This window comes from Cebus imitator, unplaced genomic scaffold (assembly GCF_001604975.1).
Source record: "Cebus imitator isolate Cc_AM_T3 unplaced genomic scaffold, Cebus_imitator-1.0 Scaffold129, whole genome shotgun sequence".
NCBI lineage: Eukaryota > Metazoa > Chordata > Mammalia > Primates > Cebidae > Cebus > Cebus imitator.
The window spans coordinates 544,531-558,668 of NW_016107444.1; the positions used below are offsets into that span (position 1 = coordinate 544,531).

General features: G+C 44.9%; 1 protein-coding gene across 12 annotated transcripts in view; it reads right to left on the reverse strand.

The window, feature by feature from the left end:
* The window catches only part of ERI3 (ERI1 exoribonuclease family member 3), a 135,474-nt gene extending 124,118 nt beyond the window's left edge, over nt 1–11,356 (reverse strand). For 4 of the 12 annotated variants that reach the window (XM_017540751.1, XM_017540755.1, XM_017540750.1 and 1 more), the window contains exons 1-2: nt 10,848–11,257; nt 8,869–8,944 (exon numbers count right to left, since the gene is read on the reverse strand). In XM_017540751.1, the coding sequence (XP_017396240.1) occupies nt 8,869–8,944; nt 10,848–11,036 (265 nt within the window). In that variant the 5' untranslated portion in view covers nt 11,037–11,257. Of the gene's footprint in view, nt 1–8,868; nt 8,945–10,847 lie in introns of all 12 variants that reach the window. The other 8 variants (XM_017540764.2, XM_017540759.2, XM_017540757.2 and 5 more) reach the window with 5 other exon arrangements.
* Nucleotides 11,357–14,138: the final 2,782 nt, after the last annotated feature.

Genomic DNA, 14,138 nt, shown 5'->3' on the forward strand with positions numbered 1-14,138 from the left:
AAAAAAAAAAAAAAAAAAAAAAAAAAAATATAGGACAAACAGTACATGAAGAGAGAGATCTCCCTGTAACGCCCACAGAAGGTAGGCTGCATATTCTCTCTGGCAGAGAGACTCAAAGCATCTCTCAGCCCAAATAGTATCTCTATCCAGCCGAGTTTCCATTAGAAGAGCCCCCACTCAATGCCCACCTCACTGGCACTCCTGCCAACATAGAGCCTTGTAGGGAAACACCCCTGCTCCCTGCAACAGCATCCCCCCTGCCCTTGTACCCTCTGGTGTCTTAGGAATTTCTCTTTTCTATTAATGTCTTTATGTTTTAGTCACAAGTTTGCAGACTATAAGTCTATACCTTACAATATCAACTGGGACTTTGAGTATCTAATTGAGGGCCAGGACTCAAAAGAAAGTTTATGATTCTGTCTATTTCTGCAAACTATCTTTCATCAGAGACTAAGATTTATACACATTTATTCTCAGACATCCTTCTCCCTCTCCTAGCAAATTAAAGGTATTAGTAGCCGATGGCAAGGGAGAAAATGAATGATTCTCTCTTCAATATGAAGGGCCCAGGCCCCCAGTGGGGACAGGGGAGGGGTAAATAGGACTGCCACGGGCCAGCTCGATTTGGAGAAACAGGCCTACGCCAGGGCCCCTGGAGGATGGTCTCTGTGCAGAGTATTTACACAACAGACACCAATGGCTCCTCTGCAGCCATTACTGTCTATCAGGTAAATAACACATGTGCCAAAACACACATTTAATGAGGGAAATAATATGCCTTTATAAAAAGACTCAATCTGTATTTACCTGAGAGACCAAAGAAACACCAAATCACCAGATTAGAGGAACCACAGAGGAGTCATTCTGGTGTCTTGGGTAAACAAACATTTTATAGCCTCCGTTACTGGAGGGGTGAATGGAGGGGGTCAACCTTTAACATCCACACACACAGGTCAAGGGAGCCTCGAGATGGGAAAAGAAGAGCAGCCCATTGTGAAACATGTGGTCTACTCCCACTCTACCTCCCTAGCCATGTGTATTTGGGATCTCTGGGAGGGTGTATGTTTATACCGACTCTCGATTCAATTCATTCCATTAAAAGCCAGACTAGGAGTCAGGGATACATTTGAGTAACTCCAAGGTACCAGCAATAGGTTCTGAGTCCAGCTGACCGGAAGCACCTAGGAATATAACAGTCATAGCTTCCTCAGTTCTCAGCCCTGGTACAAATCCCTGAACCAATCTGACCTGTAGTACCACAAGTGCTCAGGCACCTGAGTCATAGAAACAACAACAAAGAACACAGTAACACCTGTCTGGAACTCACTTAGTCACAGGTTTTGTCTCAAGCAGCTAAACAGGAAAAAATACAAATAAACTGCACGCCTTCAAAAGTCATAATCTTCCGTCTAATGACTATATCCTTGCTGCCAGAGCACTCTATGAAAAAACCAAACTGTCGGCCAGGTGCAGTGGCTCACGCCTGTAATCCCAGCATTTTGGGAGGCCACGGTGGGCAGATCACAAGGTCAGGAGATTGAGACCATCTTGGCCATGGTGAAACCCTATCTCTACTAAAAATACAAATAATTAGCCAGGCATGGTAGTACGCACCTGTAGTCCCAGCTACTCAGGAGGCTAAGGCAGGGAAATCACTTGAACCTGGGAGACAGAGGTTGCAGTCAGCCAAGATTGCGCCACTGCACTCCAGCCTGGCAAGAGAGCAAGACTCTGTCTCAAAAAAAAAAAAAACTGTTAAAGGTGAAAGAAAACATAAGAGGCAACACAGTCCAATCAGCCAGGGAAAATGAGATCAGAAAGAAGAGAAAAGGACTGCCCAAGGTTCACATTGCAAGAAATCATAAGAATAGAACACAGGCTCTCGACTCCAAGGCCAGGGTCTCAGGCTACTGCTCCAACACAAGGAAAGGAAAAGGTCTCACTAGTCATTTCCTGAGCTGTGCAGTCTTACAGAAGAGGCCAGGAGCCTAAGGACTCTGTCTAGTCTGCTGAAGGCTAGAGGTTGAAGACAAAACAAAGCTTGACATGCCCTGGAACCTCCACATGGTCCCACTGTGGAAAGGAAGCAGGAACTCTAAAACTGGGTCCTCACCTCAACAAAACAGTCTCCTCTTCTCTACACCCAGTCACTGCCTTGGCCTGTAGCTACAGCTACTTCTGCTCGAAGGCATGGCTAGGGAGAGCTCCCCCAACTCAGAAGCAGCTGCTAATAATCCCAAACTACCAGCAGAGCTAAAATCACTAAAGACCTTCAGGAACACCAAATTCTGATGGCAACATCACAGGTCACAGCAGGTTGTTTTCTCCTTCAATTAGTCTGTCTCAGCAGCTCCAAGCAGCACATAAAAAGAAGCAATTGTTTGTAATGTGTCTGCTATTTGCTAAACCATCAGCTATGCCCAGTAGCTTGGGCAAACTCCTTTTAGCGGCCAAAGCTGGAAGACATCTTTTTGCACAGTTCTACAAGTCAGTTGCAACTTCACCACACCTGAGAAGGGACAAAGCCTTGTTTCCTAACACCATAAATAGACTAGAGATGGACGGAGGGCAGGGTATGGTAGTACTATCCCTTTAAGCACCTCTCAAATTTGTAGGGAGCATCTGATCCCAGAAGAGACGTACCTAGAACTGTTAAATACTTCCTGTACTCCTGGTCCCAAGATGGGGAACCAGTGTAAACGCAAGGAGTTACATAATCTAGTGTTAAAACACTGGTAATAGACAAACCTAGGTTCAAATCCTGACTCTACTATAAATTATTTGTAATAATAGTTATAATAATACATGTATCTTTGGGATTCAATTCAACCACACAATGCACAAAAAGTGCTTTGCACAATAGCAAGTGCTCAATAAAAGGGAGCTATTAATACATGAGAAAGAGAAAAAGGAAACACCCTTTTCTGAAAATCCGCTCCAAGCCAGACATTGTATTGATGACTTACATATTTTATCTCATTTAATCTTCCCACGTATCAAGCAAAATGGGTAACAGTATTCTCATATTACAAATGAGGAAACTAAGGCTCAGAGGTGCTCAGCTCTTTGGGGCTCTGTTCTCTACCATGTGTGATGGCCCACGTTTTCCCACATGACTGATTCCCCCATCAGACACAGGGCCAACAATGCATATCAACTGCAGTTTTGCTTTTGAGGCAAAGTGTAACTTTAAAAGTAACTCAACATTAAGCAATAATTAAGTCTATCCAAATCACCCCAACTTGTTTCCATAATTATTTTATATTTTAAAAAGAAAAGTTACAGGCCTCAGCACAAGAGCAGAATTAAAACAACGGCAGCACAAAGAAGTTGAAGGCTTTTCTCAAACAAAATTCCAGAGGAGCAAATCTTTCCATCTTACAGAGTGGAAAACTGGCAGGAGGCAGGGTTATAAACAATCCTTACTCAAGTACCCAAATGTGACGTTTCCTTTCACAAATTTGTGCTTTCACAAATGCTGCTCCCTATTTTGGAATGCAATTCCATTTTTTGCCAGACAAATTATGACTCCTTCTTCAAAATCCAGTTCAAATCTTCCCCCTTTTGGTGGCTTTCTCTTTTTTCTTTTTGATGGTTCTAGCAATCATTAATTAAAACCCAACAGAACCAAATGGATAAAGTAGGACCCAAATCAAGCTGACACTCCATCATAAAGCTAATTGCTTAAGTATGATCCAGTGGCACAGTTTATTCCTACTTCATAACTTTTATCTCATTACGTTGTAAGATATTAGGTATGTTTCTTCTACTACCAGTAATTTTCAAGGAGTTAAGGGAGAAGGACAGAAGACAGCAGTATAAGTGTTTGTGTACACGTGTATTAAAAAAAAAAAAAAAGCATATTTGACATAATTCTTTGACTTGCTTGTCAGACTAACGCATTTTAAAATTTCAAATAGCATTAAAGATGGTGAGATTGTTTTGGGGGTGGGGTGTGTGTGTGTGTGTGTGTGTGTGTGTGTGTGTTTTAATCTAAATGGTACAAAAGTTTTTAAAGCCTGAGAAACTGAGCTAGATCCGTAAGGGTAAACCACATTTTATTCATTTCTGTATTCTCAGCACCCAGCACAGGACCAGGCACAAAGTAAGTGAGAGTAAATGTTTGCTGAATGAATTAATATGCCCACAGTCATGATGCCAACTGCTCTGGAATTAAACATGCTAATTAGAACAGAGCAGGGCCTAAGCACTAAACAAAGCTTCTTCTCTTCCTTTCTTTATCCTTCCTCCTAGCCCACCCCATTCTGTCCTCCCTAGTTAAAAAAGAGCAAAAAAGAGTGAAAGCAAGAGAACAAGAGAGAGAGACAGAGAGAGAAAGAGAAAAAGAGAGACAGAGAGAGAATTGCCTTGGTGCCGGAATACCATTAAAAGGATTAATTTAGGGACCGGTGTTTGGACTGTCACATCCAATCACTACCCACAGATCTACAGCTTCCCAAATCAGGCTCATGCAAAGAAGAATCAATTGCAAGGACACAGAGGGTCTGAACAGGCATACTAATGGCCTCCTGAGGTGCCAGCGGCCAGCTCTGACACTCCCATAAATTATCTTCCTTTTGATTTTACCTGTAGCTGTGGGGCACAAGGCACAATTTTGAACATATCAAAGCAATCCTTGGTAACCTAAGGCTCCTCAAGGAATGTCCCCAAAGAGGAAAGGCTAAAAACAATGACCCAAAGGGAATCTGCTTTCCAACAGTTCTGGTTCTAGCAATCATTAACTAAAACCCAATAGAACCAAATGGATAAAGTAAGACCCAAACCAAGCTCAGTAGATCTGGACAAGGCATGCCTCAGGCTGCAGTCCTGCAATGACTACGCAGCTCTCACTCAAGGAAAGCGAAGTCACGGCAATAAACTAACACACTTTCATCTGGAGGCAAATCTGCCCTAGCTTTGACAGTACACAGAAGCATGACCTCAGGCAACTCATTTAACCTTCCTGGGCCTCAGTTTCTTCATATGGTATCAAGGACAAGAATGCTGACCACCTGACCCACTTACCAGAGTGCTGGTGAAAAGTAATTTTAAAAAATTTGAGAGGCACTTTACAAAGATGTAAGGCCACAGGGTGGCAACACTAATAAATGACCCCAGACAGACAGGGAGGAATGGCTGGTCACACTTTGGTGAATTTCTACCAGGAAGTTGCTCACTCGATTTGCTTTACTGATGGTGTTGGGACTAAGGTCCACACTGAAAAAAGTTCTGGGATTCTGTTTTTTGTTTTTTGTCTTGAGACAGAGTCTCACTCTGTCGCCCAGGCTGGAGTGCAATGGCTCAATGTGGGCTCACTGCAATCTCCACCTCCCGGGTTCAAGCAATTCCCCTGCCTCAGCCTCCTGAGTAGCTGGGACTACAGGTGTGCACCACCACACCTGGCTAATTTTTTATATTTTTGTAGAAACAGGGTTTCACCATGTTGGCCAGCCTGGTCTCAAACTCCTGACCTCAGGTGATCCACCCACCTCAACCTCCCAAAGTGGTAGAATTAGAGGTATGAGCCACCACATCCTGCCAGTTCTGGGATTCTGAATGGAACACTGGTTGTCCAAAAATTTTCCATTATGAAGAGCGGTGCCTTGCTTTAGTAAATTCCTCCTGTCTGCTGGTTGCCACCACAAGTGGCTACATTTTTATCATATGTTCACAATGACAACTGTAAGGACCCAAAAAATACAAAGCCAAAGGCCAAGTCACCCAACTACTGGCTGCTTTTTAAAACATATTAATTATATAAAATACTGTTAGTGATAAAAGTTATCAAGACACTGTGTGAAGAGTTTTAAATTATTAAATCCTTCAGCCAACTCGATTAAGTCTCATTATCTCCATTTTACAGATAGCAAGTGAAGCTCAGAGAGGTAAGTCACTTGTCCAAGGTCACTTAACACTGCTATCAGAAACCTATACTGGGGCTTATAGGATGAAGACCTCCTGCAAAGGGAAAGCAGGAAGAAAGGGAAAGTGCAGGCATGGGACTCTCACCTATTCAACGGACACTCACCAAATACAGTATTTTATTTGGTCCCTGTCCTTGACATATACCATCATACCTGAACTAGGAGGCATTTCCAAAACCAGGAAGAGGTCATCTGTCTGCTACAAGCAAGGAAAGGAGAGACCAAGTAGGACATAGATAGAATGAGAGCAATTCCTTGGAAAGCTTAGGAAAACGGGTCATCCTCTGTGTGTACAGTTCAAGAAGTTCAAATTAATTGGCATTAAGCTGTGAACCCTAAGACCAAGACTCTTTCCAGGGCTCTGTTTATTCCATATCTCCTGCATTAAATATAGTTTCCAAAGCCTTTTAATTTTTTTCTTTTTTTGAGAGTCTCGCTCTGTTGCCCAGGCTGGAGTACAGTGGCACAATCTCACTCAGCTCACTGCAACCTCCACCTCCAGGTTCAAGCAATTATCATGCCTCAGCCTCCCAAGTAGTTGGGATTACAGCCACATGCCACCACATCCAACTAATTTTTGTATTTTTAGTAGAAATGGGGTTTTGCCATGTTGGCCAGGCTGGTCTCAAACTCCTGGCCTCAAGTGATTCACTGACCTCAGCCTCCCAAAGTGCTGGGATTATGGGTAAGAGCCACTGTGCCCAGCTCTTTCAATTCATTTTATAGCAACTTTCCCTTTCTACATGTTTTCCAGTCTGTAAAATAGGAGTCAGTTTCTCCAACAAATTCTTTGGGAAGAAGTTAGTAAAAAGAAACATTATACTCATATATGCAAAGATTCAGTTATACTCAGTTTTTTTATTTATGAGAAAATCATAGCTATAGATCAGTGTTTGTTGTTTTTTGATTTTTGGTTTTTTTTGTAGAGATGGTTCTTGGTATGTTGACCAGATTGGTCCCAATCTCCTGCCTCAAGCCTCAGCATCCCAAAGTGCTGAGACTATAGGCACGAACTACCGTGCCCAGCCATGTACTCAATTTTTAAGAACCAAAACAAAGCCACGAAAGGGAAAAATAAAATGCTATCAGCCTCCTGACTAGTCTCTGCCTCCAGTATTGTCTGTTCCCTTCAATCCATTTTTCACAATGAAATCCGAGCAAACTTTTTCTTTTCTTTTTTTTTTTTGAGACAGAGTCTCACTCTGTCACCCAGGCTGGAGTGCAGTAGTACCATCTGAGCTCACTGCAACCTCCGCCTTCTGGGTTCAAGTGATTCTCTCACTCAGCCTCCCATGTAGCTGGGATTACAACGTTCCCCACCACGCCCAGCTAATTTTTGTATGTTTAGTACAGACAGGGTTTTGCCAAGTTAGCCAGGCTAGTCTCAAACTCCTGACCTCAAGTGATCTGCCCACCTCAGCTTCCCAAAGTGCTGGAATTACAGGCATGAGCCACCATGCCAGCCTGCCAACTTTCTAAAACACAAATCTAATGTCAGTCTACTGCTTAAAACCCTTTAATGGCTGCTTACTGTTCTTAAATCTGACCCAGAGGTCAGCAAACTATGTTCCATGGGCCAAATCTAGCTGCCAACTTTATTTATTTTATAAATAAAGTTTTACAGGAATACATCCATGCTTACTACTTTTCATACTATCTGTGGCTACTTTCACACATAACTGCAGAGTTGAGAAGTTGTGACAGAAACCCAAACCTAAATATTTACTACCTTATCCCTTACAGAAAAAGTTTGCAGAGCCCTAATCTAATCTTTTTTCTACCCCCTGGTCTAATCCTAAGAGTTTATAAGGCTAAGTCTCTGGCCTCTGCTTAACTCCTGCTTCATCTCTCCCCATATGCTCCTGTCCCCTGCCCACTAAGTACCGTTTCAACTACACTGAATTTTCTCAAATTCAATAAAGCCCTGACACTTGGTCCCTCATATCTTCATCTATGTCTTTTCTCTTTTTTTAAATTTTCAGTGTTGAGGGTTCGTTTAATTCTATATGAGGAGGTTACCACTTCTGAGAGGCCTTCCCTGAATCTACAAGTCTGCGTTAGACACCCTTCTGAGTATTCCTGAAGCTTCTACACCTCCCTTACTATAGCACTCTCAGACCATATCATAACCGCCTTTTTACTATCAGTCTCTCCCATGAATTTGTAAGTTCTATGGTGTCAGGGACAGTGGCTTCCTTGTTCACCACTACAATCCCAGGAACTAGCACAATGCCTGGCCCTTAGTTATTGAACAAATAGGCTCAAGTCCTGGATATCAATCATCCACAGTATGCCTCTTTAGCTGGTCCCTGATCCTTGTAAAATAGACAGGTTGAAACTAACCATCCACCAAAAGGTAACATGCAACGTAAATTAAACCAAGATCCCAGAGGTCTTGGTCAAATACATTAGCAAAAGCCAAATGACAGCCAGGTGTGGTGGCACATGCCTGTAGCTCCAGCTACTTGTGGGGAGGATCACTTGAGCCCAGGAGTTGAGTCCAGCCTGGGCAATTTAGCAAGAGTCTATCTCTAAAATAAACAAACAAATAAATAAATGTTTAAAGTCAAATGAAGATGTTTCTTTCTACTTCTTTAAGATGTGTATTTATCAGGATAATGGGCTATTCTGGCTCTATTCAACCATCCTGAACATAAAGCAGGTGCTCATGAGATGCCCATAAAGCAACTGTGACAGAACTTGAGAGTCTGGATCTCCCACCTCAAACTCTTACCACTTTATAAACTTGAGGTAAGTTTCTACAGACTTTGAGCATATGTTACCTTATCAGAAGAAGCTACAAAAAAAATACAATTTGTTTAGACTTTGGGGATATGTGGGAGAAAAAAAAATACAATCTGCATCAGCCCCCACCCCCTACCCTCCAAGGCCAAATACTCTGAAGGAAATCAAGCCAAACTTGACCATGCAACAGGATTCTCACCTCTTCTTACTTCGAAGATCCCAAGACCGGCAGCTGGGGATGCTGAAGGCTCTGTGAAAGCTGGAAAGCCCCAATGCTGTGGATAAATACACATCTCTGCAACAAGTCTATTTCAATACAAAGCATCAGATCCCCATGAAGGATACTAAACCTCAAACTCTAAACTCAAACTTTGGGATAACAGCTACCTATGTGGAAAGACAGTGACCCCGCAGAGCTTTCAGAAGGTATTAGAGCTACATTTATAAGGATTTTCATGTTCTCTGGTCATATATTTTTCCTCCTACGGAAGTTCACCTCCTAGAAACACTAAAATTTACCATATCTGAGCTTGGACTGAGAAAGATAGTCACCAAGTGGTGCCTCTTTGGGTGATTTCAGAATCCTAGTCTAGACAAGGAGGAAGACACTGGTAAAGCTGACAGTCTTCAGAACTAAGGAACTAAGGCTGGGCCAGGATTAGGGAAGGAGTTGGTTGCCACAAATCCACAAGCCATACTGCAAATGGCCACATAGATGAGGAAACACTTTCAGGATACTTCCAAGCCTGCCTCAAGCTGTAAGTCAAGGTAACTAAATTCCAAGTGAAACATCAACACATACCTATCATGCTTTTCAACTAATTCATATTCTCGAAAGGACTAAAAGTTGCAGAGATGCCCCTGTTAGTGATATCTTTTCCATAAAGAAACACCTGGGGTTGGAACCAATATATTCCTGTCTACTATTCCACACATTTAAGCCTTTCTTCTACTCAGATCCCCTGGGAAAAGGCCACTCACCAATTTATCCCACCACAAAGAAAACACTTTCGAAATGAAAGGGAATAAAAGCACTTTTATTTGAAAATTTCAAGTTGGAAGAAGAGCTCTCGGCCAAACTCTATGACCTAGCTAGCTGATTATTTACAGGATCTTTGGGCAGGAATTGTTAATGAGCTTTTAATTTGGAGTGCTTAAGTTGCCAAAGTGCTCTGAGCTCCAGTGAAGCACCACAGAATCCATAAAGGAAACCTTATCAATCACTTCCCGGCAGCTCCCTTCCCCCAACCCCCACCTCCTGAGGAAGGGCAGCCAAGTGGGTTTCTAACCAGGATCACAGACACACATTAGTGGAGTCACACTCCAAGTCCCTGTTTATAAATTGGCTTTTAAATGGTAGGAGATTCAGGTATAATAAACTTAAGCTCCACGCAAGAACCCACTAAAACAAGGCATGCTGTATCTGATAAAGTCAGAATAAAGCAGAATTTGATGAAGCCAATTTCTCGAAGAAACTCTATAATCAAAACTCATTTAGCCACTCACAACCTACTATGGTTTGAATAGTGTACTGTCTTTTAGCCAACAGGATTCATGTTTTGCTGCCCCTCCGCTGGACTGATGAAATGTCTGACAAGAGTAAATACCATTGAAGTGGCCAGAGACCTCTCGCAGACGCAATCAAGGGCACTATTCGTTGCAAAATCCAGCTCTAAAGACAAAATCCAAATCCCCATTGAAGAGCCCCACATCCAGCATCTTCCAAGTCAACAAGGAGCAGTTATATTTTGCAAGACCTCGCAGTCAAGCCTCAATCCAAGTTCATGCTTTTTTTTTTTTTTTTTTAAGAAAACACCTGTTGCTGGACCATTTGCAAGACAGGCAAACAGAAAGCTAGCCAGATTAGGCTCCTTCGTCACTCCTTTCACCGTCACTATTACCACCTGCAGATTTACACAGGTAAACTGCTAACCTGGTGTGTGTGCATGTGTTGAGGAGAGGGTCAAGGGAAATGTTCTATCTACAATCTCAAACCTTTTTCTTCTCTAGTAATCCCAGGTAAGAAGTCAACCCCCTTAATAAACTCACCCATCCTGTCTTGCAAAGCTCTGCCCCACTCCCCCTCCGCCAGAACGTTACTCAGTAGATTAAGCATACAGGGTGAGCACATGGGCCAGCACCCCAGGTTGCACAAACTCTGCGCACCGCGAAGCTCACCCCGCATGCATTAACCAAGGCCCAATCTTGGGGGGACCATTCAGCATCACCCACCCCGGGGTGTTGCCCCCAACTCGGGCCCATCCAAGTCCAGGGGAGGGTAAGGGGAGGGGCGGGGGGCCAGGAGACCAGCCCTCCTTCCCAGGGCCGCCCCCGCCCCCCGTCAGCAGCGGGAGAGACTGTCGCCATGGCAACGCCCCCTCCTCGGGGCCAGCGCGGCAGGCTCTCTCCAGGTGCAGGCCCCGACGTCTCCCTCAGCCTCAGCAGGCGCTCAGGGCAGTTGGCGGCGGCGGGCGCGGCCCGCGCCGACTGCGGCACCGGCCAGGCAGAGGCAGGGCCAGCTCCGCCCGCTCCCCACCGCCCGTTCCCGGCCGCCTCAACAACGGCAGCCAGCACCACGAGTCCACAACACACCGACTCACCTCCGCGCACTCTGACCCCGACCGACGCGGCGGACGGGCGGGCGCTGTGGCCAACCGCTGAGCTCGCTGCCGGCCCCTTTAACCAATGGGCTGCAGTGGGGCGGGGCTTCTTCTCCCCAAATGGTCGCTCTCCGGCCGACATGCGCGCTAAGCCATGTAAAGATGGTGACACCCTGCGGCCGGCCTTATGGGACTTGTAGTTTTGACGTTGCACGAACTCAGAAGAGAAGGCGGGGGCGGGGGCATCACTTCTGAGCTGCGAAAGAAATTTTTTTAAAACGAAACTTTCTACGGCCTAGAGCGTCTCAGGTCCCCCATCTCCGTTTTCCCGCCCTCTAGTAGGTGAATATGGGCTCACAAGGTGACAGATTCAATTTCATGACGCCTCATGAATCGTTCATTCAACAAGTAATTGTCATCTACTCTCTGATGTGGGCCTGCGGGAGACCTGAGATAAGGAGGGGTTAAGCTAAGAGGAAAATGCTTAGATTCCTGAAGGGCCGTCCTAAGGAAGATGGAACTGGCTCGTTCGGGTCCACTCAGAGGAAACTTCTGTTTAAAAGGCTTGCCTCAGCTGTGAGGAGCTCAGTCTCTCCAGTAAGCTGGAGAGGCCTGTGTTTCTTCATGCTGGTTATTCCTTTCTGGGTAGTCATGGGTCCCAGGCTATGAGCTGGAAAACCTCAGCCTTAGCCAAGCCAGTGATGGCTTTGACAGCTTCCCAACCGATCAGGACCCCATCTTCTGGGCCCAGCTTCAGTTACCAAGCCCCTCTGTGTGCTGTCTGCATGTTTACACTTAAGACGATGTCACTGACCGGCCGCGGTGGCTCTTGCCTGTAATCCCAGCACTTTGGGGGGCCGAGGCGGGCGGATCACGAGGTCAAGAGATCGAGAGCATCCTGGCCAACATAGTGAAACTCCATCTCTGTTAAAAATACAAAACTTAGCCGGGCGTGGTGGTGCGCCTGTAGCCAGAGGCTTTACTGACCTTGGGATACGTCTGTCCTCAGAAGGCTGAGGCAGGAGAATCGATTGAACCCAGGAGGCAGAGGTTGCAATGAGCTAAGATCACACCACTGCACTCCAGCCTGGCAACAAAGCGAGACTCTGTCTCAAAAAAATAAAAGATGTCGTTTCTGGGCCTACCACCTCTGAGATCGGACCTTAACGTAACAATTCGCACCTAAGCTGGGAGTGCCTGGTAATCCCCATATCAGGGAATGCCTTCCTTAATCCCACCCATGTAATAGGTTAGGTGACTCTACTGTGCACCTACAGCATTTATCATACTGTTTTATAATTATCTGTTTCCTTGTTGTCACTCCCACAGGGTTGTAAGCCCTTTAGGAAAAGCATTTTTTCCATATTGCTCATGTTATATCAGTAATACACAGCACAGTGCCAGGCATAAAGAAGGCCCGCAATAAATATCTGTGAACAAATGACGGAATAAACAGCAGCAGGGACAGACATATCCCAAGGTCAGTAAAGTAGAGGCACTATCCTCCAATTCTTGGAGCTGGAACAGATTCGCCTACTGTTACCTAGACATTAACCCCAGTTGGTCAGTCAGTCCACCTGTATTTATAATGCCTCTCAAGTGTCAGGCACTATTTCTGTTGCTGAGGATTCATTGATGAATAAAAACACACAAAACCTTTATTCTCAAGGAGCCTTTAAATTGGAGAGGGAAGTTGGGTGCCATGGCTCATGTCTGTAATCCTAACACTTTGGGAGGCTCAGCCTGGAGGATCCTTTGAGACCAGGAGTTCAAGGCCAGCTTGGGCAACATAATGAGATTCACATCTCTACAGAAAAATTTAAAATTAGCCAGGCATCGTGGCACGTGCTTATAGTCCTAGTTACTCAGGAGGCTGAGGTGGGAGGATCACTGGAGGCCAGGAGGACAAGGCTGCAGTGAGCCATAATAAATAAATTGGAGAGGGGCTACAGGAGGAAGAATAGATAATAAACAAGTACATAAATATAAAAATAAGACAAATAAGAGGCAATGAGATAGCTTGCTTATATACTGAGTTATGGCCTGAGAGTAGGGCACAGCCAACCTTGGCTGTAAGAATGAAGTAAATCTATAGTATCTGGATTCAAGGCTTTATTTAATGCCCAGCCCCAACATCCTCTGTGGAGCCTTCCATGGTCCCCTTTACTCCCCTAGAATGTGCTCTTTCCTCCTTAGTGCTCTAGGGCTCAACTGTACAGCTTCCAGGACTTCACCATACTGTAGGCTCTTTCTGTACAAAGATCAGGCAAATGCATCCACATAATAGAACAGTTTAACAGCTCAGTATACACTTGGTGCCTTACACTGCCGCCTGACCCAGCACTTGGCTTTCCCAAGCCGTGGCTCTGTTGTGTGCTGTCTGGTTCCCTAGAAAACAGAGCCTGGGCTGGGCACAGTGGCTCATGCCTGTAATCCCAACACTTTGGCAGGCCAAGGTGGAAGAATTGCTTGAGCCTGGGGGTTCATGACCAGACTGCTCAACATAGCAAGATCTCATCTCTGTAAAAGAAGAAAACAGAGCTGAGCTAAAACTTATGTGCTCAAATTTAACTGGGGAGTATAATCCCAAGGCATCAAGAGTGAGGGGAGCCAGGCATGGTGACGCATGTAGTAGTCCCAGCTACTCAGGAGGCAAGAGGCTGAGGCAGGAGGATCGCTTAGAGTCAGGAGTTCAAGACTGGCCTGGGCACGTGGCAAGACGCCATGTCTTAAATAAATAAGTAAATAAAAGAGTACGGGGAAGGGGAAAGTGCGGCAGGGAAGGAGGGAAAGAAAGTACAAGATAGTGTCTTACTGAGAAGTTTTCCAGCACCTCAAAGAAAATACAGCTGGTTGCTCTGTTGTACAG